This window comes from Capricornis sumatraensis, chromosome 18 (genome assembly GCF_032405125.1).
Source record: "Capricornis sumatraensis isolate serow.1 chromosome 18, serow.2, whole genome shotgun sequence".
NCBI lineage: Eukaryota > Metazoa > Chordata > Mammalia > Artiodactyla > Bovidae > Capricornis > Capricornis sumatraensis.
This window is the reverse complement of record NC_091086.1, coordinates 10,455,153-10,481,221: the sequence shown is the minus strand read 5'-3', so window position 1 is coordinate 10,481,221 and position 26,069 is coordinate 10,455,153. Positions and strand designations below refer to the sequence as shown.

The window sequence follows — 26,069 nt, the reverse complement described above, 5'->3', positions numbered from 1 at the left end:
ATTGCATTTGAAGGCTGAGCCCCTTCCTGGGAATGGTTGGGGAGGGCTCAGGCTGGTCAGCGTTGAAGATCAACCTAGACCAAGACAGCAGTTCCTGGCAATTTGGTGAGATTTTTTCTAGTCACCGCCTACTCCTTTGGGTCTTTGTTCTCTACAAACGCAGAAGAGCATCACTGGTGCCATTTGTAGGCACTGTGATAAACACTTTACACATGTAATCTCATTTGATCCTTCCAGTAGATTTGAGAAAGTATATGGTTTCCATTTTTACAGAAGAGGAAAAACTGCAGCTCATAGTCCCAAGTCATTTGCCAAAACTGCTAATTGACCTAGGTATTTTCTGCCACAATGGGCTGCCTTCCATTTTAAAAGGTCTGTTTTTTTCTGAAAAAGACCTGGCTTATATAAGCATTCTAATAAGAGTTGAGGTCGTCAAATACAGTGGTAGGTAGTATTTTGGGCAGGCACAGTCAGCAGGAAGTGTTGCTTTCTTTTGTGGGTGGCCCCGAGACTTGAGAAGACTGAGGTCTTGGGAGTTACACAGGGTTGGTGTGCAGTGGAGCAGTCAGCTGCCGGATCTGGCGTAGTGTCCCTTTCCTGCATTTTGAAACAAGCTGCTTTTGTTTTGGGATTCAGGAACCTAATAATTTTTAAAATAGCCCTAGATGGGAACTTCCTAAAATGACCATCAAAAATTATTTGGTAAGATTTTTCTTTTAAAGTTTGGAAATATATTCTAGAAAATTAGGCTCCTCCTCAGTTTGAGAAGCTAAGCTATTTCCTAACATCTTCTTGACTTAGAATGAAAGCAGAGCTTTTGAGAGATTCTAGCAGAGCTTTTGAGAGATTCTGGCCTCTGGCTCTTGTTTGAGAGTTGGAGCTAGAGGTCTGGCTTGGCCCTTTATGTTGGGTAGTGTTCTTTGTCCAGACATCTCAGGGGATGGGTGTACCACAGGCTGATCGTGTTGCCTTACCCAGCTTCTCTCTGCTGTGTCCTCAGGACTTTAAGTACAGTAATAGTTTATAACCAAGTCACTGGGTTCTAGAAAACATTTTAGAGTAGTGGGAGGGCATGTAGGAAATTCTTTTTAGTTTGAGGATTCCCATACCAAAGTTAAAAAAAAAAATTCCCCCCCCCAAAAAATAGCGATAGTAAATGTGCTTTTTCTGCTCATTGAAATGTAGGGCAGCAAAGCTATTTACTGATTCAGTAATATTTTAAAGCAACTGTGTATGTTTTAAAACTAAGAATGGTGATTTGAATTTTAAAAATAATACCAAATATATTGAGAAGACAGGTTATGTATTCATCTTTGAAATACTTTGGGTTTATATGGAGTCACATTCAGTAGCAACTTTCTGGGCCCCAAGAGTGTAGCCTGAACACTGGTAACCACTGACAGGAGTCATTGGTCATGAGTAAGACTGTTACCAGCAGATCTGCAATGCAGGAGGCCCGGGTTCAGTCCCTGGTTTGGGAAGATCTGCTGGAGAGGGAAATGGCAGCTCACTCCAGTGTTTGCTGAGCGACTTCGCTCACCAGTAGATCTGCCTCCTAAGTCAGAATTTTCTTGGTGTGCTTAGCATGCTGAAGTGGCTCAGTCACTCTCTAAGAATATAACATTTCTCTAAATGGTTCCCAGCACTGAGTTCAGTTTCAGAGATTCTTTATTGTCTGGATCCCTTTTTATAAAGTTGCTTATACAGGCAGGTCTTTCGTCTACCTTGATAGCAGTAGCCACAGTGGAATAAATTTTTGTTTTGTTTTTTTGTTTTTGAAATGTGGCTTTATGTCTGACATTTTATAGACGCACTAGAGATGATGATGATGGCTAAGCAGCTCTCATTTGGTAGCAGATGGACAGATGAGCTATTTCTCGCTCTTGGGACCTCCATGGCACCTCTTTGCATCCCCCTGGTTGTTGGAGATATGTGATCCTGCCCTCTCTCAAGGCCATATATGGGAACTCTGAGAACAGGGCATGTATTTCCAGGCTTCCTGTGCTAAGTACTGAGGCCAAAAATGAGAAGGCATTTTCTTTTTAAGTATATGTGTATCAGTATCTCCAATCCTCAATTTCTTTTTCTGTAGAATGAGAATAATAATTTTGGCTTCAGAGTCATGATGATCAAATGAATATTATAAGTTGTATAAAACACATGGCATAGTATTATGGAAGCATAGTACCTGGCATATAACATTCAGTAAATTTTAACATTTTAGAGCATACAGAAGCGTGTTGCCTTCAAAATAAGAAATGTGGTTTGTTAGATGTCAGAAGAGCCAGTAATTAAGTGCTTAACTTTGTGAATAAAGATGAGGTTTATCTCCTTTCTTCACTTAAGCAATTAATTAAGCTTTTAACTACTCAGATATGTCTTTTGAACGAGTATAACCAATTATTGTAGTCCCTATTGTCCCCTAATTTCAAGAATCAGGAGGTTATGCTTTGGTTGTCCTTAGTGGAAACATTGTGTCTTTTTATCCTGAAAATCCCTGACAGCCACTACCAGAGATAGGCCTAGTGTTCTGGGCACGGCCCACCTCCTCATTAAACTTTGCCCACTGGTCTCAGGCCATAGCACTGTAGAAGACCCTGTAAGTCCTGCAGCACTTACAGTTTTTAATCACTAATTTGACACTGATATTTTATGTGGAGTTGTTATTGATCTTTCCAAGTTCTGTGTTCATTGCCTCTATACTTTGTGGACACTGCATATTTTAAAAGGAAAACCATAGGCTCAGAGTCAGGAAGGAACTGGGTGTGGTTGCCAGCTCATCCAGTTACTAGTTTTGTGGCCCCAGGCAGGTTAAACTCCTTGTTTGTAAAAGGAAAGTAATGAGAACTTCCTTCCAAGGTTAATGCATGGATCATTGAACCAAATAAACATGATTTAGTGTGTATCCAGCTATGCTTCCTGTCAATCTTTTCATCCCCTTGCCTGGCACAGTCAGTCATTCAGTACCCGGAGTATCCAGCATCTCAGTAAGTGTTGAATGAATGATGAAAGAATGAAAATCAGGACTGGAATGTGCCCTTCTTACTCTGAAGGGGAAGATTAGAAATGGATGACACAGTTCTTTCTGTAGTAGTTAGCATGTGGTAGTTTTCAGTGTATTTTCTCACTGATCAAAACAATCAGTGTTTTGCATAGATACACAGGTTGTTAGTATATACTTATGTTAGTGGTGGTCTTCTGCCAAATATTTTAAGTGGCAGTAAAGAATGATCCAGTGAGTTACTATTTGTTTGTATGTTTTGGGTGCAAATAGCATTGTTTAAGCACGTTGAATTTTATCTAGGCCATTTTTTCCAAGCCCAACCCACACTCAGTGGAAATCTTGTGATAGTTGCCAGATGGGCAGTGACCGTTTGAGGAAAACTATTGTTGGGCTCATGTCTTACTTGGAAAAGAGTTTAATTCCTATCCACAGACAGCTATCAGACCAAGATGGAGTATCCCCGGTGTGCTGTTTCTGAAATGCCAAAGACTGCACGCTGATAGAGCAGCTGAGTCGCGGAAGCTCATCTCTCGCCCCCTTTCCCCAGACCATAGAGTCTAACTGGCGGTGTGGGCGGCACAACCTGCAGCGGATTCAGTGCCGCTCTGAGAACAGCAAAGGCGTCTACTGCTTACAGTATGACGATGAGAAAATTATCAGCGGCCTGCGAGACAATTCCATTAAGGTAAATGACTGCGTTTGGTATGCGTTATTTTTAGAACTGTGGCTACATGTTAGATGCTAGATGTAAAGTCTCCATTTCCTCCTGATTGGTTTTTATCTCTTTCACTCAGTCTTGGCAGCTGTCTGCCCTCTACTAACACTAGACCCCTGGATCCTCTCACTTCTTTCCCTTCCCGAAGCACATTCACTTGCTGTATTCTGTATTTAGGTGCAAGTAGAGAATATCCCAGTATCACAGGGCTCTTGGTTACTTTGCTAGCTGGTGAAAGTGTTGCTAACTTGCACATAAATCAAGAGTCATTGCCTTTTATGGTTTCTATGAAAGGCTAAGTTGGTAACACAAAAGAATGATAGCAATTTATGTTGTTTTTATGCACTTTTCAGTAGTAGATAAACTGGATCATTTCTTTGTGTTTAAGGTTTAATGGCGCTAACGAATTTTTTTCATATTGTTTGTAGCTTATTTTCTCATATTTAAGAAAATGTGTGATTTTCTAACTTCTGGTTATAATTTACATATGCTCTTTTGGTGTAAAGTTCTGTGAGTTTTGATAAGCACAGATAGTTGTACAACCATAACGGTGATCAGGATCTAAAACAGTTCTGCCATCCCCCAGATTCTTGGTCCTGCTTCTTTGTGTTCACCTGTTTTGTTCCTCAGGCGCTGACAACTACTGATCTTTTTTTTTCCTGTCCCTATAATTTTGCCTTCTTGAGAATGTGCTGTAAGTGGACTCACATAGTAAAACCTTTTGAGTCTAGGTTTTTATACTTAGCATTGTGCTTGAGATTCTGCTACATTGTGGCCTTTAACAGGAGTTGATTCCTTATTATTGCTGAGTGGCATTCCTTTTTATGGTTACACGACAGTGTGTTTATCCATTTACCTGTTGAAGGACATTTGTGTTTATAGTTTTTCACAATTATGAATAGAGAGAGCCACTGTAAACATATGCATGCATGTTTTTTGTGAGAACATACTATCATAATTTGCATTGGCCATTTGTAGTTAACTTTAGGAACACTGCAAATTATGATAGTATTTTTACAAGGGAAGAAAGAGGTGAAAGTGTTAGTCAGTCACTCAGTCGTGTCTGACTCTTTGTGACCTCGTGGATTGTAGCCCGCCAGGCTCCTCCATCCTTGGAATTCCCCAGGCAAGGGAGTGGGTAGCCATTCCCTTTTCCAGGAGATCTTCCTGACCCAGGAATTGAACCCAGGTCTCCTGCATTGCAGGCGGATTCTTTACAATCTGAACCACCAGGGAAGCTCCAAGAAATAGGTCCACAAGAATCTATTTTTAACAATACATTCTTCAAAGAAAATCACTTCCCATCTTTCCCATTATTTGTGAACAGTCTCAAAAACTTGGAAACCACTGGAGAGATCAAAAGAAGGGAGAAAAACAACACTCAGAGTATAGATCCAACTGTCACCATTTTACTTCCTTTTAATCTTTGCTTTAAAACATACATAGTGTTTATGTCACTACATGGATGACTTTTAGTCTGATTTTTCGAAAAACATAATAAAGCATTGTATTTTCTCATTAAAAACTCTCCATAATTTTCTGTGAAATTTTTTGTAAGATGCTGAACATTTTTCATCTTAAATTTCTCACAAACAATGTCATGGGTTGAAGGGTGTGCATTCTTAAAGACTCTTAATACTGTCATATTGTTTTCCAGAGGGCGAGCCAACTCTTTTCGCAGAGTTTATTTAAAAATTCTCTTTATATAAGGCTGCTAAGTATAATGGACACAGTAGTTATGGGGACGAAGTAACCCAAATAATACATCTGTTCTGGAAGTTGTTCAATATTGCCTCTTCCCCTCTCGTCATTTGCCACCTGTTTGATGTTTATTGCTCGTATTTACTGGAACACAGCTTTGTTTTGTTTTACGATTCAGAAAATAAGGTGAGATAACATTTATCAGAATGTGATATACTAAATTACTGTTTGTGGTTGATCTTGTCTCAATAGATTTGGGATAAAACCAGCTTGGAATGTTTGAAAGTGTTAACGGGCCACACTGGCTCTGTCCTGTGTCTCCAGTATGATGAACGTGTCATTGTTACTGGCTCTTCAGACTCCACAGTGAGGTAAGGATATGGCTTCACTCGTCTGAACTTGTATACCTTCCATGAGAAGACTGAGGTTCATACCCTCTTCTGCAATAAAGTACACGCATACCGTGTATATGTTTTTTTATGCTCTATTTAAAAACCACTTTTGGTACAGCTGCATTAGAGCCAAATAGACAGGAAAGCTAACTTTGTTAAGTAGGTCCTATATCCATTGCCATACGTTACGGAGATGGCAACCTGCTTTCCTGTAAAAGCACATTACCTCGTATCAAGCTAGCTTTTCCCCGGAGACCATGCTCCAGAGGGTAGTGGGAGGAGGCAGGGTGTTGCAGGAGTGTGATGGGTAGTAACCTACGGATACTAGAAAGACTCGGAGGCACTTATTTGCAGCACTTTAAATAATGTGCCAGATATTTTGTATGATGTTTTCCTGTTGAATTCTCACGGAAACCTTTCCAAATAGGTGAATAGTATCTTCTTTTATATAGGTGTAGTTTGGGGAAACCGAGGCCAGAGAGGCAAATAATTTACTCATATAGTTAATTTTGAGCCTTGCGTTTTTATCATTCAAGACTGTGTTGATATTATGTAGCCTTTCCAGTAGTGGAGACTCCAGTTCTCAGATGCCATCAACAAGGCCCAGGTGATGAAGACAGAAGTGGCAGTGTTCTGTAGTAGAAGGGAAGCTGAGGTCGCTGGTTGGGATTGAGAGTAGAAAGGAAACCTTACTTGGATCTACTCCTAAACCCCTGGGACAAGGACGTTTTTCACTCCAGATAGTTTTGGATTTTGGTGTAGTGAGGAGTTCACCAGAGCCTAGAGATAATACGGTACAGCCTCAGCTGGAATGCTGGTAGCCAGAGAAAGGCCTGCCGGTAGCCGGAGAAAGGCCTGCCGTGTGGACGAAAGGAAATGCCTCTCCTAGGGTGAGTCAGAGACTTGAAAAGGGTTGTTTTACAGGCACACCTAAGAGATAGAGATAGTTGCCAGCACGCCTATATCCTTTGCCTGACTCGGGGCTTCAGGTTGCTCCTGCCGACACAGATCATGTCTCAGCCCCAGAAACATGAATCTTCCTCCCTCCTCCACACGAACTTGTACCCTTAGGAGTTTGGGGTTACAGAAAAGTTGTGACGTGACGGATTGCCCCTAAGAACCCTGTCCCTCAAGGTTAAAGGAGCTGGAGATGCTGACTTTGTCCATAAAGCGGTCGGGTAAATAGACTGGTGTGGTGATTGAGGAGATACCATGACTTACAGTCTCCAGTTTGCAGTGGATAAATAATAGACTCAGAAGCTTGCCAAAGGTCATAAAGAACCTACCTCATGCTTGAAACCCAGCCACCAAGCCATCTTCTCTGTCATCTTGGGCTCATTGCAAAGCCCAAGGATGTCTTGAATCATTTTTTGTCACCAGCACAAGCCTGCAAACATCATCCCTGAACACCTGGGCAGAACTGACCTTTTTGAAACCATCTGAACATTTCTTCGCATATAGAAAAATTGCTTCTGGAGGCTTTTAAGCATGGTGTCAGGTCCCAGTCACCAAGTACATGTGAAGTCCACACTTCCCCAGCCTGCTCTTAGGGTTAGTACTAATAGTGGGCCCAGAGCACAGACTCTGGAGTCTCCTCCTGGTTGTCTCAGTAATTAAGCATTGTGCTCTTCTGTTCTGCTTTAGAGTCTGGGATGTGAACACAGGCGAAGTTTTGAACACGTTGATCCACCACAACGAGGCTGTGCTCCACTTGCGCTTCAGCAACGGGCTGATGGTGACCTGCTCCAAGGACCGCTCCATCGCCGTGTGGGACATGGCCTCTGCCACCGACATCACTCTGCGCCGGGTCCTTGTCGGCCACCGGGCTGCTGTCAACGTCGTGGACTTTGATGACAAGTACATAGTGTCTGCCTCTGGGGACAGGACCATCAAAGTGAGTATGTTCACAGTGAGAACTGTTTATTCCCATCCCTTCTGCACATAGAGAAAACCGAGGTGGCTTCTACCAGCCTCACATCTGGCAAGATCTCGATTCTCCTCCATTTGTGCTTGTGAGACATCAAGGCATGCTCATTCTTTGTTTCTAGAGTCATAGGCAAGGTCTGACAAGAGGATCACGGCAGTCCTCTGTCTCAGGAAAGGAAATTGTTACTGTTGATGACCTTTCCATGGGGAGAGAACTCCCTGCGGGACGCGTGTCGCGTGCTGGGTGCTTCCCACCACTGCCTCACTCCACCCTCTCAGCACTCTTGCGGAGCCACGTTTTACAGATGGGCTGGGCTGGAGACCACCACACAGCTAGTCAGTGGCAGAGCTGAAATTTGATTTATTCACCTAACCTTGAGAGCCTGACGTATCACCGATCCTGGGCTCGATGCTGAAGATTGTGTTGGGCAAGACACGTCCCTGCCTCCAAGGAGCTCAACATGTGGTGTAAGGCAGGCATGTGATAAGCAGTTGTAGTCCGGGTGATCTGTCAGACACAGTAAATGCAGTGCTGATTGCAGTATCCTTGTGAACTTTTAAAACGTTTAGCTTTCCTTTTATTCTTATAGCAGCCTTATTGAGATATAATTCATGTACCATAAGATTTATTATTGTAAAGCATACCATTCAGTGATTTAGTATATTCATAGTGGTGTTTGACTCTCACTAGTTTCAGAATATTTTCATCACCCTCTGTAAAAAACCTCATGCCTGTTAGCGGTCACCCGCTATTCTCTTCCTCTGATCCCTGGCTACTTCCTGTCTAGATCTGCCTATTGTAGATGTTTAAGGCAGATGTAATCGTGTGTTACGTGTGGTTTTTTGTGTCTGGCCTCTTTCAGGGAGTGAGGTATTTTCGGGGTTCAGCCATGTGCTTTGTAGCGTGCATCAGTGCTTCACTCCTTGTAGTGACTAAGTGAACTTCTGTGTGTGGGCCTTCCACATTGTGTCCATTCATTCATTGGTTCATGAATATTTTGATTGATTGTACATTCTATCTATTATAAATAATGCTGCCATAAATATTTGTGTACAGATTTTTTGCAAGTACATATATTTTTAATTGTCTTGGGATGTTAACTCTGTGTTGAACATTTTGAGGAACTGTCAAACTGTTTTCCAAAATGACTCATCAGAAACCTTCGTTTTATGACCTATACTGGCCAGCATTCTAGTATCTAGTTCCACACGTCAAGACTAGATTGCATCAAACTTCAGATTGGATAGCCTGGAAGCTGAAAAACTAGGATTTGTGGCAACTCATTCATCACTCAATCACACCAATTTGTGCAGGACCAGTGTCTGCAAGCCAAGAGGGTTCGGGCCCTATTATAAAACAGATGTTGCGTAATATCAGCCCAGATATTTCTCCATATCCTCACTAACACGTGTGTGTGTGTATGTGTGTGTCTTTTTTATTATAGCCATCCTAGAAGGTGTTTAGTAGTATTATATCTGCAGTTTTGCTTTCCATTTTCCTAATGACTAATGATGTTGAGCATCTGTTCATGTACTTATTGACCATTTTTATAAGTTCTTTGAAGAAACATCTACTTAAATCTTTTGCTCATTTCAAAGCTTAGATTATTTGTCTTTTTATTATTCAGCTGCAAAAGTTCTTTACATATTCTGGTTACAAGTCCCTTATCAGATAAAGAGTAAAATTTCTTAATTTATTTTATTTTTTGGCTATGGGGGCGGTCTTTGTTGCTGCACGCGGAGTTTCTCTCGCTGCGGTAAGCAGGAGCCACTCTTTGTTGCATTGCACAGGCTCCTTATTGTGGTGGCTTCTCTTGTTGTGGAGCACAGGCTCTGGTGCACGGGCTTGTTGCTCCATGGCTCGTGGGATCTTCCCCAACCAGCGGTCAAAGCGGTGTCCCTTGCATTGCAAGGTGGATTCCTAACCACTGGAAGAAAGTGAAAACAGGGAAGCCCGTTTTCACTTTCTTGATAGCATCCTTTGAAACACTTTTAACTTGGACGAAATTCAGCTTACCAGTTTCTTGTTGTTGTTGTTACCTGTACTTTTACTGTCATGTCTGAGAAGTTGCCTAGCACAAGGCCACAGAGATTTACTCTTGTTTTCTTCTGAGGGTTATAGTTTCAGTTCCTTCATTTAGGTCGTTGATCCATGTTGAAGTAAATTTTTGTATACGGTGTGACACGGAGATTCAACTTCACCCTTTTACCTCTGGATATCTAGTCATCCCATTCAACTACAAATGCAGCTAATAAAATAATTCAGGGCACGTTGGTTGCTTTGTGTCTCATTTGGCCTGTATTAAGTGTGTTTGTGGACATATGAGTCTTGCAGACAGCTTCACAAAAGGGGGATTATTTATTTCACATACATAATATTAGGAGTGGTGTGTCAAAACAAATGGAGCTGTTTGGGAAACTCTGCTGGAAAAGAGGAGGATGTAAAAGGTGAAGCCTTTTCACATCTGTTACATTGGGTTTGACATGTCAGCTGGCATAAAAACAAAATCTGGCCCAAACCCTTCCCTGCTTAGGCAAATGAATGTTGGAAGCCTCCAGGAGAAGTTCTCTGTGAGAATATCTCAGGGTCTGGAGACCTCAGCTCCCTCACTGCAGCTCCCTCGCTCCACAGCCAAGAGAGCGCTGCGCTGTCCAGCCTGTTCCCCAGCCTCCGCAGCAGAGTTCCTAGCCAAGTGTTTTGGTCGTTCTTAGCAGTATCTTGTCGAGAGCTTTTCCGCATCTATTCTTGACAGTATTGCTAATTGCCTGCAGGTCTGGAGCACGAGCACCTGTGAGTTTGTCCGCACTCTGAATGGGCACAAGCGTGGCATTGCCTGCCTCCAGTACCGGGACCGGCTGGTTGTCAGTGGGTCATCAGACAATACCATAAGGTGGGTAGAAGCGGCTGTGCCGACACGGTGGGCTCATTGTTGCCATCGCGTTGACGTCTCTCTCAGTCCTAATGCTCAAAAGACTTGGTCTGGGGGCTGCTTCAGATAAGCAAACTTCAGGTAATTTTTCTATGTGTGTCTGGCTCTGCATACTAAAGTGGGTGAATTGTGTATGTCCTGGGTGTTCCTGCAAGATTCCCCCAGTGCACAGGGTTTTACAACCTCACCTCCACCCAAAATTGCTTACTACCCAAATGCTTCAGAACAGAGCCTGATGCTCTGCTTCCCTCACCTGTGAGCTCCTGCCTCTCTCCCCAACCGATGGCAGTGTCATCAGTTCCTGTTTAGTCGTTTATCTCCCTTTTTTCTCCCCAATGCTCGTTGTCCTTGCTTTCTAATTAATATGCCTATCCTTAAATACTTTTTATTGTATTAAAAACTTTCCTCAAATATCTACTTAATTATCCCAGGTCTTTTTTTCACCATCCCAACATCTGCTGGTAACTTTTATAAACAAATTGGCTGTTTGAGCAAAATATGGGTTCGGTTCAAGATTTAAAAAAAAAAAAAAAAAAGAATGAAAGCAGATACAATATAGCTATAACTGCCAAGAGTTTTCTTTACCATTTTAAGTGTGCAGATATCATAAAAGTCCGTTGACAGTTTGAATCTGCGTTCTGTTGCATTCTTTGTGCTTTGCATTATGTAATATTTCTGCAATAAACAATCCATAACTTCCTCACTGGAATCTCTCAGCTTTTGCAAAATAATGTGCATTGCTGTCTAGTTTAAGGAAGGGAACCTCTGGAGTCATAGGGGCAGTGCTGACTGGCTGTCTTCACAGTGGGTTAGGAAGCCACCCTCACTGATTGTTGAGAGCTGTTGCTTAGGATAGAACAGTCATTGGATGTGTGACAGGAGCTACTGGGCTCTACTACTGGAGGCTAAGAAAACATCAGTATAGATTTGATAGCTTTGGGCATATTAGTTTATTGTGATTTCTTTTTTGCAAATAATGTAGACATATCAGTGATAGTAGAAAAAAACCTCTTATTTCCAGAATTGTTACATAAATCATATACAGAGAAAAGGGCTGTATGTAGTCAGTGGCTTCATATTTCTAAGACGTATACCCAGTGAGAGATACCCACTGTGCGCTGGGTAGCCTGAGGTTGCAGTCTGTCGTAGGAAGGGGATGTCCCTAAGCTAATCGGGAGAGGAGACCACCAGCTGGTCCACTGATCCTAATCACAGTGGGCCTCATGGCCTCCAGGCTTCAAGTGCCTGGGTTGGAAACCTAACCCTCTGGGCCATCTCTGTCATCTCCCCTACACCCATATGCTTTTTCTTCTTTACAGCCTACAATCCTCATCTCCCCCAGAAAAATCCTTCCCAGATCATTTGACTCCTTGGTTTCATCAATTCAGACTTTACTAGAATGCCTAGGAACTAAACATAATTGAAATTTCTTGTTTGTTGGTCTTATTTAAATAATAACAACATGATTTTTAAAAGTTTCAAACTATATAAAATGAAATCCAGTGAAAAGTAAGGCTTCTTCCCAAGTTCTTAAAAAATACCTGAATAAGATACACACATGTGTCTTTGAATGTGTGTAATGTGGCAGGAGTGAAACAGAAATAAGGGCTCCCAGGACGGCAAAGATGGTGTGGATAGTGTGGTCATGTGCGAGGCTGGCTCATAGAGCTCTGTTTTTCACTGAAGGCTGTGGGACATTGAATGTGGTGCCTGTTTGAGAGTCCTCGAGGGACATGAAGAATTAGTCCGATGCATCCGGTTTGATAACAAGAGGATTGTCAGCGGGGCCTATGATGGGTATGTGTTTCAGATTTTCAAATGGCACAGCCATAACTATATGAAGAGGAACAGGAAGTACTGCTTATGAAGCAGCCGTGTATTGCTGGGCCCTGTGTTAGGTGTTAATATTTCCTTCGTGATGGTGGATGGTAGGTGTGACACCACTTGATGTGTGGGGACACTCGGGCCCAGAGAATGAACTAAGCTTATGCTTTTAACCATTATCATAAACTGAAGGGAGTAGCTTAGGCTGTGCGGAAATTCAGTTCTTTGTCCCAGCCCTAAATTAAACCAGGCTTTTTTGTGTGTGTATGGTGAGTTCAGTGATAAATTTCTTTTTCCCCTTTTGGTACATCCTCTTTAAAAAGCCGCATGACTTTTAAAATGAGCAAATGGCAACCATAAACCTTTCAAGATGACCTTATATATACTTCACTGAGTGAGTTGGTATGTTCATACTCCTATTATTAACTTTCAGCGTTTGCTTAGTTTGGAGAAAGGTATCCTTGGAATTTCACCAAGAGCCCTAGCTTCTGTCAGTGGCACCTACTCAGCCCTAGAGAGCCCCCTGATGAATGAATTTGGTGACACAGATTATCAGGTCAGGAATTGAATTTAGATAACATGAAGTTGTTTTCTTGTATCCCCTCAAATAATAGTTCTTCACTATTTCAGCAATTCTGAGAATGTGTAGGTCCTTATTTCTTCCAAAGCAAGTGTAATTGGTTTAAATACCTTGTCAAAACATCAGCAGGTTCCCCACTATCTTTTAATGTAGGCAGTTCAAATGCACTCCTTTTTGTCAAGGAAATGCTCGACAGTGTGTGAAACCTTAACTTTCCCACTCATTGGGATCTCATTCTCCTTTCTAGGAAAATCAAAGTTTGGGACTTGCAAGCTGCTCTTGACCCCCGAGCCCCAGCAAGCACGTTGTGTCTGCGCACATTGGTGGTATGTGATCTGTTGGAATGGGAAGTGCTTCCCTGTGTTGGCAGTTGGCCATCTGCAGATAGACCTCCCTGAGCCCATCACAGGAAAGCTTCTACATCTCACAGCGGTCCTTCTGCCAAATGGACTCTTCCATTAGTTTAGGCAAAATCAGAGACGATTTTACATTCATGTCACTGCGAGCTCTTTCCTCGGGAGTGTTAACACAGCTTAAAATGTGAAAGCAGGCCTCCTCATTTGTAGATGGACTGGTTTCCTCCTGGAGCGTGAAGCATTTCCTGTCTGCAGGTTTGGGAGATTTCCTAATATGGGTGTCTGTGGCTGGGTTGTGTTTCACAACACAGCACGTTTTGTATGTTATGGTGAACTTTCCCCTCAATCTGTATTCTAGGCATTATTGCTGGCATGCAGGAATACTTGTTTTTATATGTTCATTTTATTTTAGCAAGCTCATTAGCAAGCTTACTTCACCAAGCTCATTATTTCTAATAATCTGTTTGCTTTTCTTGTATTTTTGAGGAGACAGTTGTCTGAAAATATGGATTGATTTTTCTTATTTTTAATAGTTCTAGCTTCTATTTGTTCCCTTCTTGCGTTGACTAGAACATGCAGAACTTTAGTCAGGGCCATTCTTGTTTCCTTCTTGATTGTTAATAGGAATACTTCTGATATTTCACCATTAATTCCGATGTTGGCTGTGGTTTGAGAAAGGTATGCTTGGTCACATTAAAAACACTGTCCTTCTGGGCCTAGTTTTTACAGTGTATCAAGAATAGGTATTAAATATTGTTGTGAGACGATCAGGCAGTTTTTCTTCTTTGACATATTAATGGGCCAGAATCTAGAATACAAAGTTAAAGAAAACCCTTGACGTAGAAGTAGAGAATATGTGTTCCTTGGGTGAAGGGCAAAGCTCAGTAAGCTCTGGATACTTATTTAGGAAACCTGGATAAGGAGCTGTATTTTTAGCCTGTGCCAGCTGCCTGCTAATGAGATAAGAGGGATTGTCAAGGGCTCGTTTTATTCATCAAGCTGATGTGTTTCCCAGGAACACTCTGGACGTGTGTTTCGGCTACAGTTTGATGAATTTCAGATCATCAGCAGCTCGCACGATGACACGATTTTGATTTGGGATTTCTTAAATGTGCCTCCCAGTGCCCAGAATGAGACCCGTTCTCCCTCCAGAACATACACTTACATCTCCAGATAACAGTCTGCACTTTACCCGTCTCAGGTGAGTACTTCCCCACTTTTAACTTGGCTGATTGAGTCCACCTTCCCTTTGGGGAAGTAATAGGAACCAAGGTGGTCAGTCTTTATTAGAGGCATCAGCTTTGCAGAGTTCTAGTGTAGAACTCTAGTATAGTTCTGGTATCTTTATGGTCACATCAAAATAAAGTCTGAATCAGAATTCTGATTATTGCAGGTTTTTGTATTGCCAGAAACTATGGTTCCTGTTTTTAAAACCGTTTCCCAGGTCATACCAACTTAATACCAGTAAAAATCCCCCAATCTGTTTTGCAATACAAGGATCTTCTTTTTCTCTTTCTTTCCTGTCTTTCAGTTGTATGTTTAAAAAAAAAATCACCATCAACCAAACTCTTAAAACTACCTCTCCTTCCTCCCATTACAGTCCACCCACCACCACCATTCCCTGAAGGAGGAGTCAAAGAAGGGTGTTTGTTGAGGGAGCCCCTAAAACTCACTTTTTATCCATTAGACTCGGCAGGTGCCCTGGAGAGTTCTTTGCCCTGGTTACAGGCAGACTTAGAGCCATTCTAACCATGGATGATGGCCTGTTTTGATTACAAAGGTTATCCGTTAATAGAGGGTGAGAAGCCTTCCTTGGCTGTGTCCTTGGAACCAATGATCACGTTCATCTGGAGCAGTAATCCCAACTGCGAATTCCGCAAGGCGGCCTCTGCATTCTGTGCACATTAAACTTTGTAGATTGAAGAAACAATGTTGTGTGTATTGTACTACCATGTATGTAAAGACTGTGTTAATAAAATTCATATTTATGTACATTACTTAGTGCTTAGTAGCATTTTATCATTGTATATTTTTCTACTTATTGAATATTAGAAATGTAAAGAAAGTCCATGTGTAGAATTGTGACATTTGTTGGTGAAAAGATAGGGAATCACTGGTTTATAGATCACCAGATTTACATCTTTTCAAATACTCCTTATTTCTGCTCCAGGAAGTTTGACTTACTCAAGGGTCAGCAGACTACAGCGAGAGGCCAGATTTGACCCTCTGCCCAATCTTCTTTATCCTTAGCACAGCAGTTTAAGAATAGTGTTTTGCACTTTAAATACTTTGAAAAACTTAACAGTATTATTTTAAGACATGTGAAAATTATGTAAAATTCAAATTCCAGTGCCCATAAATAGTTTTATTGGAAACAGTCATGTCTGTGTCTGTGAAACCAGGAGCTCCAACATCTAGCTCTTACCTCTGTCCTGTATACGCTCTCCCTCCCCAGCCACAGCTATTGTCTGTGGCTTTTTTCGTGCTTCAGTGGCAGAATCGAGTAGTAGTTGCAACAGAGACCATGTGGCTGACAGCCATCTAAAATCTACACATTCTGAGAAAAGTATGCTGACCTCTGGTCTTGCCCCATTGCATCTATTAGTGGGAAGCCAGGGGTCTGCATCAGAAATGGCCAGTGTGTTTTTCCTTCATGCCAGCTCAGTTTGAGCAGCAGTGCCTGGTTGGAGTACTGCTGGTCCGTAGGAAGGATGATGGGACCCCTCGTGGACCCAGGAGGACTCGGTGCCACCACAGTTGGCTCTGCCTCCTTGCCTGCAGGAGCTGAGCCACATACATCATTGCTGTTCCTGGTCTCAGGTGTGTTCCTGCTGTGTCTTGTGATAATGGCCATCTCCCTCGCTGCTTTCTCTCTGGATAGATTCTTTACAAGTCAGCTGAGAAATTCACATGCCACACTTTTCACATTTATTAAATTACAGGAAATTACAGAGGCAGAAGGCAAGGATCTCTTGAATGCTTGCTCATCCCTGCCTCAGCCTTCCTTTCTCCAAAGACAAAGAAATACATGAGGAAGGAGGAATGGACCTGAATGAAAGCTGGTTTCCTCCTTCCTTCCTGGGATTTTCTTCTCCCTCTTCAGCCCACCCTTGATCCTGCTACCAACTGTGGTTGTCTTCGCCCTGCCTCTGCCCTTCACTCGCTCCCTGTAGCCTTCAGGAGCAAGCCTTGGCTAGGATTAGCTACCGGGAGTTTCACCCTCTAGCTCTTCCCTTCTGTCCTCTTTGCCGCCCCCCCCCCCCCGCCCCCCGCCCCCCGCCTCTCATTCTTCCCTCCCAAAAACCCAGCGCTCCAACCAGACTGAATTCTGTCCCGTTCCCCTCATGACTCCTCAGACCTCTGCACCCTTGCTCCCCTTGCTTGCCTTGTCAGGGCTTTGTAGAGACCAGCACCCCACCTTCTCTCCTTCACCTGACCTGACTTGGTTTATTCTTTGGCGTTGAAATGGTGTGCACGCCTGTCTCTCTTACAAGGCTGTGGCGCTCCTTTTTGTTCTGGAGCCCCAGTGTCTAACCCCGCACAGTGCACCGTGAGCGCTCACTGGCATTGGTTGGCCAAGTATGACATCTGGGGCCAGCATGACATCTTTGTGCCCTTTCTCCTCAGCCAACCAGAATCTGACCATAAATAAATAAGTCTGCATAAGAAAGTGCAGTGTATTCATACAGTCACCTTCCGCAAATGTAAAGAGAATAACTGAGTAAGAAATTGGAATAAATTGTCCAAACTAGCATAGTCAAAGTACTAGATATATTCTTCATATACACAGGTGCCTATATGTACATGTCTCCCTCTGCCCTTTCCCTTTGCTAATCTCCATTTTTGTTTTTGAATCAATTTTATTGAGGTGTGATTTTTATAAAACAGATTGTACCCACTTAAAGTATACTGTGTGACAAATTTACATACCCCTGCAACTTCCTCCACAATCCAGATAAGAACGTTTCTATCACCTCCAGAAGTTCCCTTGCGTCCTGGAGTCAGAACCTGACCCCACCGTAGCCTTACCAAACACTGACCTTTCTTTCACTAGATTGGTTTCCATTTTCCACAGTTGCACCATCCACTTTGGTCGTCATGAGCCATATGTAGCTCTTAAGCTCGAGAAATGTGTCCAGTTTGATTTAGGAACTGAGTTTTTAATTACATTTAAATTGAATTGGATTTTTAATTATATTTGATTATACTTCATTTAAACTTAAAACAGCTACATGTAGCTAGTGACTACCATGTTTGGACCAGCATCATTGTGAGAGCTTAGCTTTGACATTTAGGTCTTTGATCTTTTTAGAGTTAATTTCTGTATATAGTGTGAGGTAAGAATATCATTGTTCTTGTTTGTATACAGCCATCTAGTCATTCCAGCTCTGTTGGGTTAAGAGCCTATCCTCTTCCCACTGAATTGCTGTAGTACGCTGTCAAAAAGTCAGTTCCCCGCTTGTTTGTAGTTGCTTTTCTGGCCTCTGTTCTGTTCTGTGATCTATGGCTACCCTGTTGCCAACACCACACTGTACAATAAGTCAACTTTAAAAACCTTGTTTTGATTCTTTTAGGTCCTTCTGGTTTTCATACTCATTTTTGAATGAAATTGTCAAATTCTATGAAGATTATGGGATTATGATCAGAACCGCATTGAGTCTAAAGATCATTTTGGGGAGAATTTCCATCTTTAACAAATGTTGAGTCTTCTGACCCATAAGCCCAGTATATCTCTTGACCATTTAAGTCTTCTTCAGTTTCTCTCGAGCAGGGTCTTGGCAGTTCTTAGTGTGAAGTCTTGCACATCTTTTGTTAAGTTGATTCCATTCTCAACTTCCATTCTAAGCCATACATTTCTCTCTCTGTGTTGCTTTCGTTGTATCCCAGTGCCTCTGCCTTTATTTTTCCCATGTTGGAGACATGCGTAAAACGGAACACAGACAGCTCCAGCTGTGCCCGAGCTGAGATGGACTGGGTCGGAGGAGTGGGTGGATCACCCAGCAGCTTAAATGCATCTCTTTGGTAGTTTTGAAATGTGCCACTCTGCCAGAGAAGCACATGACACACCCTAAGACGTCAGCAGTGTGTTTTCTCCCTGCTCTGGCATATTTGATAGATGAATTATAGAGCATAGTAAACTTTCATAAATTGGACAGCTTTTATAGACTTCATGAAACTGCCCTGAAACATGGTTCCTTTGATTGAGAGATGAAATAATGATCACCAGGGCTCGCTGTCTCATTGGCTCTGGTGGAAAGAAAACTTGAGGTGTTACTTCTTCTAGTCCCTCCTCTCACCCCTTTCCTGGGAGCCTAAGAACAACGGCGTTGTTGTGATCCACAATTACAAATCAGTGGAAAGATCTTATCTGCTTTTTAAGCAGCACAAGCATTGAAACCTCAAATGTGTTTGTCTCTTCAAAGTGAACTGCTTTTGACAACTTTGGCAGTCAACTTTATAAACTTCATTGCTCTTTTCCAAGTTCTTTTCATTTATTGTAACAAGGAAAAATTACTACCATGTGATACTGTAAGATTTATGCATAATAAGAAGCACTACCATAATGATGATTTAACCTTGCAATAAGATATTTCCCCTAAAATATAAGGTAAGAGTATTTCTATGTCGGGAAATTAAGCAGTAGATTTATTTGCTGAGTCATTCTTTAAAAAATCACTGACTTGTAAGAGCTATGTGTGCAGTAGCTCTCTTTTTTATCAGAAGACAGTATAGGACCATTATTTGGAGATGAGTGAAAGTTGGTAAGCCAAAAGAAGAGAGTAAATTCCGTGGTTCGCTATTGTTGACTCCTTTGTATGTAGCCTTTCAGGCTTTTAAAAATTGTGGTTGATAACTGTGCTGCTCTCCCCCGCCCTCCCTTATTGTGAAATTATTGCCTGTTAGCAAGGTCACTGTTTATCTAAATTATTGTTCCTAATGGCAAAATAAAATTTGATTGTTTGGATATGGCCCTGTTATATATTTATATTTTCCTCCCAGCTTTTAGCTATTATAAAACACATTGCCATGATTCTTTCAGCTTAGTCTTTGCCCAACCCTTTATTACCTTTGGATAGAATTCTAGAAATGTCTGCAGTGTCTAGGTTGAAAGGTATGATATTTAAAGACTTTTGATACTTAGAGTTACCCTGCAGAAGAGTTACATCTGTTGACATTCCCACTAGTAGCATTTGAGAGTGCTGACTTCTAATCTCTGAGTGTTAATATTTTTAAAGTAATTCAAGTACTGTTCATATCCTTTATGGGGAAAATAGTGACAGATGAAGTTGAATCTGTCTTGAATTCAATGAGAAACTTATTAGGATTCTTGGTCTTAGTGAAAATTACCAACCTTTTAGGAAAATTGCCTTTAAATAGTGTATGAGCTTTAAAAACAAATCAAAAGCTTTAAAAAACAACCCCCCACCCCTTTTTCTTTCTATTTTATGCCATAGAGTTTTAGACCTAAAGGCGACTTTGATCTTCCAGGCCAATGGTTTAGTGCAGTGTTTGGAAAAGATTGTAACTTATTAGTGGTTGTGAAATCATTTCAATGGATTTTGACTTTGGGTGAAATTTAGGATATAAAGTGCCAACCTGCATTGTTCATAGTAATGATAAGTATTGTTTCATGAATGTTCTGCTTAGTGTGTGTGTGTGTGTGTTTATGTACATGGGTGAATGTAGAGATTGTGATTAAAACATGTTCCTCACTCAAGGTCATGTGTGCTAAGTTGCTTCAGTTGTGTCCAACTCTTTGTGACCCCTTGGACTGTAGCCCGCCAGGCTGCTCTGTCCATGGGATTCTCCAGGCAAGAATACTGGAGTGGGTTGCCATTCCCTCCTCCAGGGAAGCCTCCCAACTCAGGGACTGAACCCTTGTCTCTCCTGCATCGGCAGGCAGGCTCTTTATCGCTAGCACCACCTGGGTAGCTCACTCAAGTTCATGGTCAAAAAAAATGGAGACCATTCAGCTGCCTCCCCCTCTGCATTGTGTTTTCCTCTTATAAATTATTTATTGCAAAAAGAAGGAATTCCTGACTATTAGCGTTCTATTTAGAATGCATACTTTAGGGGCTTCCTTGGTGACCCAGTGGCTGAGACTCCACACTGCCAACGCAGGGGCCTGGATTCCATCCCTGGTTGGGGAACTAGATCCCACACGCTGCAGCTGAGATCCCAGCGCAGCCAGTTTTTTGTTTGTTTAAAGAAGGAATACTTTATTAACTAGCCTTTACATATTTTTTGTTTTACAGTGACAGATAAAGGCTCTTGGTCTGTCATAAGAGAGGCCCTGGTGGGCTCTGGGTGGCATAAATGTAAGATAATGCTAATTACAAAATGTAACTTTAAGCGTATATCACATGCATGACTTTTAGCAGTAGTGTGAAAAATGGAAGGGTATAGGGCCAGTCATCTCTTTGAATCCCCTCTGTCACTTAAGCTAATGCTTTTTTTCCCCTTGAAGTCTAGTTTATTTGCAGTGTTGTGTTAATTTGTTCTGTACAGCAAAGTGACTGAGTTGTACACGTAAATATATTCTTTTTTATATATTCTTTTCCATCACGGTTTATCCCAGGATATAAGGGCTGATGCTTTAAACTAAATAATGTTTCTGACCCGCAGTTCTCTCATTTGTTAAGTGAGTATAATAGTTGCTCCCTCATAAGTTTGTTGTGAGGTTTAAATAAATGTGATGCCTGGTATGTAGTATGCTCAAAACAGTTTGCAGCTTCTGTTTTGACGCTGAGTATATGACAGTCAGTGTTAACGTGTGCACAGCAATGTGCGTGTCTTTGTGGAGATGAATGGGCTGTGATATATATCTTCACATCCAACCAGAATATCCATCCATGCTCCCTGTGGTTTCTTTCTTTGTTTGTGTTTGTTTTTTTCAGGGTTTCCTAGTCTTGAACTACTGGCTATGCGGCTACCAAATGCCTAAGGGAGTTCTTCACAGCTGAGTTAGGCTGGAATTGGTTCTAGACGCTTGGCAGATGCAAAGCAGCCTAACTCTTCAAGTACCGGCATTTCTCACCTCTGATTCCGGCCTCTGCTTTGAGAAGGATACCTTAGCCTCACCGACTTTCAGTAGTACAGAAGCCCACTTCCTCCCCCTACCAGTGAAAACAAATCTAACGCTTCAAATGTAAATTTTTCATATGAGAGGAACGTAGAGTCTGTTTTGCAGAAGTAAATCGACCGTCAAGAGAAGACTTGGCCTCTAATTTATATTGCTTTGCACTTTGGTCTGATATTAAGAAACGGCATTCTTCGGTGAAATTTTGGGTGCCAAACACCTACCCAGAATGTCCAGGGTTTTCCTTTTCAGAAGTTAGCATTCTCCTTTTGACCGTCCAAGTCATGATGAATTCTGACTTGCATTAGGAACATGTTGGACAATGGAAACATTTCTCTGGGTCGATTAATATTTTTTTGGATTATACTTCCTTTCTGTACCAATTTCTTTTAATTTAAAGAACTGTAAGCCAGGTTATATTCTCTGCCAACAGGTGATATAGCTCCTTTTCTGTTAACTGTTCTCTGTGCCCGCCACTGTCTCCTGATATTCAGTAGAGTAACACCCTCACATGTGTGCTTGCCTCCTAATTTAAAATACTGTGTCCGCATGTAGATATAATGTACATAACAGTTTAACCTCAAGGTTGCTCGAGTCAGGGCCCCCGTGCCTGAGACACTAATGCACAGTGTGTTCGCACTTAGCCATGGGCTGGGCTCAAGAACCCGCTCCCAGGGTCGATGGGGATGACCTAGAACCCTTCCTGCAGTATTCATACAGAGTTTTTATTTTGTCATTGTCATTGTGCGTGGGGGGGTGTGTGTGTGTTTCAACGGGAATCTTGTTTTAAGATGTGATTTCTGAAGTTGAACGCGAAATGCTTTGTTCTGTCTTGCAGTGTATACAATAAGAGAGGTACCGTAAATGCTTCTGTTGTTCTTTTCCTCATCAGTGCTCCTCCGTATTCGTGGTTACTTCCCCTGGCATTCATCTGGTTTCTCATCCCAGGTCACGCTCTGTGTGTTAGTAGCCCTGGAAAGGGAAGGGCGAGACAGCCCTACTCACTGGCTGTCCCACCTCCAGCGTTTGTGCCTCCTGCCCCGCTCGGGTTGGTGGCAGGGCCCATTTGTGTGTTGGAGCCCGGGTTCCAGGTCAGGCTGGTTCAGGGGCCTGTCTTGAGTGGAAGAGTCCTCCCAGGAGGTGTGAAGCCTCAGGCTCACGAACCCCATCCCTGTCATCCCTGGTGCCTGCTGCCTTGGCCCCAGCAAGCTCCCCTGGCTCCCAGGCGCTCCACAGCCGGAAATGTGTGAATGGGACTGTCACACTGACCCGCGGGGAAAGGACGTTGGTGTCCGGTCGGCCCTGCTTTTCCCTTGCCCAGTATTAGGTTTTGATTTGCCCTTTGCCACTGTTTCCAAAGATCAAGGAAGGTCGCTAACATTTTCAAGGACCAATGAGAACCTCCTGTTAACTAAACCTCTTCCTGTGAGAGCACACTCTCCCTCTGGGGGAAGGTACCTGAGCTCTGCTTTGTCCCTTTGCATTAAGAACGGTGTGGGGATCAACGTGTGTGTCTGTGATTGCTTATTGGGTTGGTTGGTTTTTTTGTTTTCTTTTGTCCTTTTAAAAAATAACATCCTTCTCTCGTACACGTTATTAAGTTAATTTCTATTTTTGAGGAGTCTCAAAGTATAAAAAAATACATCTCCATTCATCCGGTGGATGTGTGAGCCTGAGGGTGGTTATTATGCGAGTTGTCTTCACTGACCCGCTCTTCATCCTACAGCTTTAACAGCAGACTGGGTAGGAGAGCGGGGGTGGGACAGAGGGGAGGGGAGGAGGCGGTGCTTCTGAACGGATGGACTTCCTGTTGTTTTGCATGTTTAATATAGAAGTTCCTGTTCCTTGGGAGATCATGGCCTTTGAATATGCACACAACCTTGAATTGTGCCTACTAAATTATAGCAGGGGACTTTGGCACCCAAGGAATTCTGACTTTCTGGGATTATAGTAGTAATTCCCAGCCGTACTCTGGACTTTATTTTGCTAACCATAATTGAGCAACTGTAAATTACTGCTATATTAATGTTTTAAAGCACTGGGATAGTCTAATTCTAACTTGTAATTAATTATGTTTGCCAATTATCTGTTTGAAATAAATTTGTGTCTGAACAGCTATTAAAACTGTTAAATTGTACAGATATTATTCATGACAGCTTTGTACTGTGGAATGTGCTTAATAAAAAACAAAAAGTTTGACCTTTGTCCAATAAATTGCTAAGTAATGTCAATAAATCAAGTATGAGTATTACGCAGTACACCTGATCTGGCTTCATGCAATTGTTATTTCAGCTACTAATTCAAAGCCAATACTGTATTAATAAAGTGTTGCAATACTATGATGTTAAGAAATTCCCGCCCCCCCCAAAAAAAAAACCAACTGTTGACATGCTGTCAATAATTCAGTGACATACAGTTAAAGTTTGTAGATTAAAAAAATAAAGAAAGAAACGTCTACTCTGTACCATGAGGTTGAAGGCAAAGTACTCTTTTTTGGCCTGTGAGAACTGGTATGAGATAATGCCTATCTCTGCCTAGGGACCTTTTCCTGAAAGCCGACTTTAACCTCAGGAGCTGGAGGCTGGTTCAAATCTCCTCCCCAGCTAATTTGCTTCCCACAAATGCTTAATTGCTTCAAAAGTTACTGTGAGAATGGTCCCTTAAATGTGGCCAAGGGCTCAGAGTGGGAGTGGATCCTCTGAATCCAGGGGGGTGGGGGGCATGTACAGTTAAGTTGCAGCCCTTTAAGGGACATGAAATTGTCTTTCCTTTTGGCAGATCAACACATTACTGAGGACTAGAGCAGAAGGAATACAGTTAGTATCTTCAGGAGTCCTGAGTAGTTGCAGAGCTTTCCTGATAACTAGCTCAGTTGTTTATTTGGACTTTGTTGAGATGAAATTAGAGTAATTAGACACAGCTTTGCTCCCACTCATTTTTCTTGTAAAAATTTTTTGGACGGGGGAGCCTGGTGGGCTGCCGTCTATGGGGTCACACAGAGTTGGACATGACTGAAGTGACTTAGCAGCAGCAGCAGTCCACATATGATTGCTGTGGTTTAGTCGCTAAGTTGTGTCTGACTCTTACGCGATCCTGTGGGCTGTAGCGCGCTACAGTCCTGTACATGGCTTCTCTGTACATGGGATTTCCCAGGCAAGAATACTGGAGTGGGTAGCCATTTCCTTCTCCAAGGGAATCTTCCCGACAAAGGGGTTGAACCTACGTCTCCTGCATTAGCAGGTGGATTCTTTGCCTCTGAGCCACCGGGGAAGCCTATGCATGTGGTTAAAGAAAGCCAGTTCACAAGCCGTACAAGGATGGTGTACACAGTGGTTTTCCCTTTCACTCTTGACTCAGTCCTCCAATCCTTATTGACCAGGTTTTCACATATCCTCTGACAGATAGTCATCTGTGCATAGAAGGGTGTGTGTGTGTGTGCACAGATGCCTTCCTACCTGCTTCATACCTGCTGTCCCCATGCCCTGAAATAGTTGGGGTAGCCTGCTCTACTTCACCTGTTTGGTCTGGTATTGGGGTTAGCCTGTGTCAGTACATGTAATTCTACCTCATTCTTGCTGATGGTTGCATAGTATTTGGTTATAATGATATAAGTCACTTAGTTCTTTGCGCTTGATGTGGTTTCTTGACTTTTCCTGTAATGACTCTTGTTTATCACAGGTCTGTGTGTCCCTGCCTGTACTAAACACTAAACAGGATAAACTGTTCTTGGTGATTTGGACTAGGCATTACGAACAGCAGATGTTGAATCCAAACCGTGGTGCAGAGTGGGCAGAGGCGCAGGTGCCAGAGCAGACCCTCACCCCGCAAGCTGCCTTCTGCCATCCCATATTGGTGCTCAGTCAGTGAGAGACAGCGAACACTAGTTTTCTTTTATCCTTGATAGGCAATGTTGCTGCAAGAAATTCACGCTATGAATGAGTGGAGATTCTCAAGTTTCATGGAACTCCTTGGATATACAGTCAGGCTAAGTGGTGCTTTGCCATTTCAGCCTATTTGTTTTCTAGTTAATAAGGAAAAAGGGAGGTTGGGCCATCTGGCTGGTCATCCTGTTACTAATTAGCTGTGTGGCAATGCCCCTTTTGAATCTCCATTTCCTCATCTATAAAAGGTTTCACTAGCTCAATTCCTAGAGGACACAACATGCTCCAGCTCCGGATGACCTGTTGCAGGAATGCAGACATAGTGGTGCCTCATCTAAACTTTTAAGAAGAACTGAAAATCCAGATTATGAAGAGACCCATAAGGCAATTGCTCAAGCACCAGTTTGCTCTCTCTGAATTAACACCATTGTAAGCACTTTCAGCAATGACCTGTTGAGGCATTGCATCCAAGATGGCAATTCTCTTGAAGAATGAAAGAGATTCCAGAGAAAAGGAACAAATTAATAATAAGCTTTTTGGCACACAGTATCAATACAGGTTGGTTAATGAAAAATGACCAAAAGGGGGAAGTGTTTGAAAAGACAGGAGGAAGGAGCGAAGAGCTGGCAGCTACTGTCTTCAGTCACATTTAACGTCAAAAGTAGCATGCTTGTACTTGC

The 26,069-nt window shown here is 42.3% G+C and overlaps 1 protein-coding gene across 2 annotated transcripts in view; it reads left to right on the top strand.

Moving 5' to 3' along the window:
- Positions 1-23,764, top strand: part of FBXW11 (F-box and WD repeat domain containing 11) — a 131,158-nt gene extending 107,394 nt beyond the window's left edge. For both annotated transcript variants that reach the window (XM_068990787.1, XM_068990786.1), the window contains exons 5-12: positions 3,552-3,689; positions 5,673-5,791; positions 7,457-7,706; positions 10,511-10,629; positions 12,355-12,465; positions 13,320-13,398; positions 14,444-14,629; positions 21,327-23,764. In XM_068990787.1, the coding sequence (XP_068846888.1) occupies positions 3,552-3,689; positions 5,673-5,791; positions 7,457-7,706; positions 10,511-10,629; positions 12,355-12,465; positions 13,320-13,398; positions 14,444-14,605 (978 nt within the window). In that variant the 3' untranslated portion in view covers positions 14,606-14,629; positions 21,327-23,764. The remainder of the gene's footprint in view (positions 1-3,551; positions 3,690-5,672; positions 5,792-7,456; positions 7,707-10,510; positions 10,630-12,354; positions 12,466-13,319; positions 13,399-14,443; positions 14,630-21,326) is intronic.
- The last annotated feature ends 2,305 nt before the right edge of the window (positions 23,765-26,069 follow it).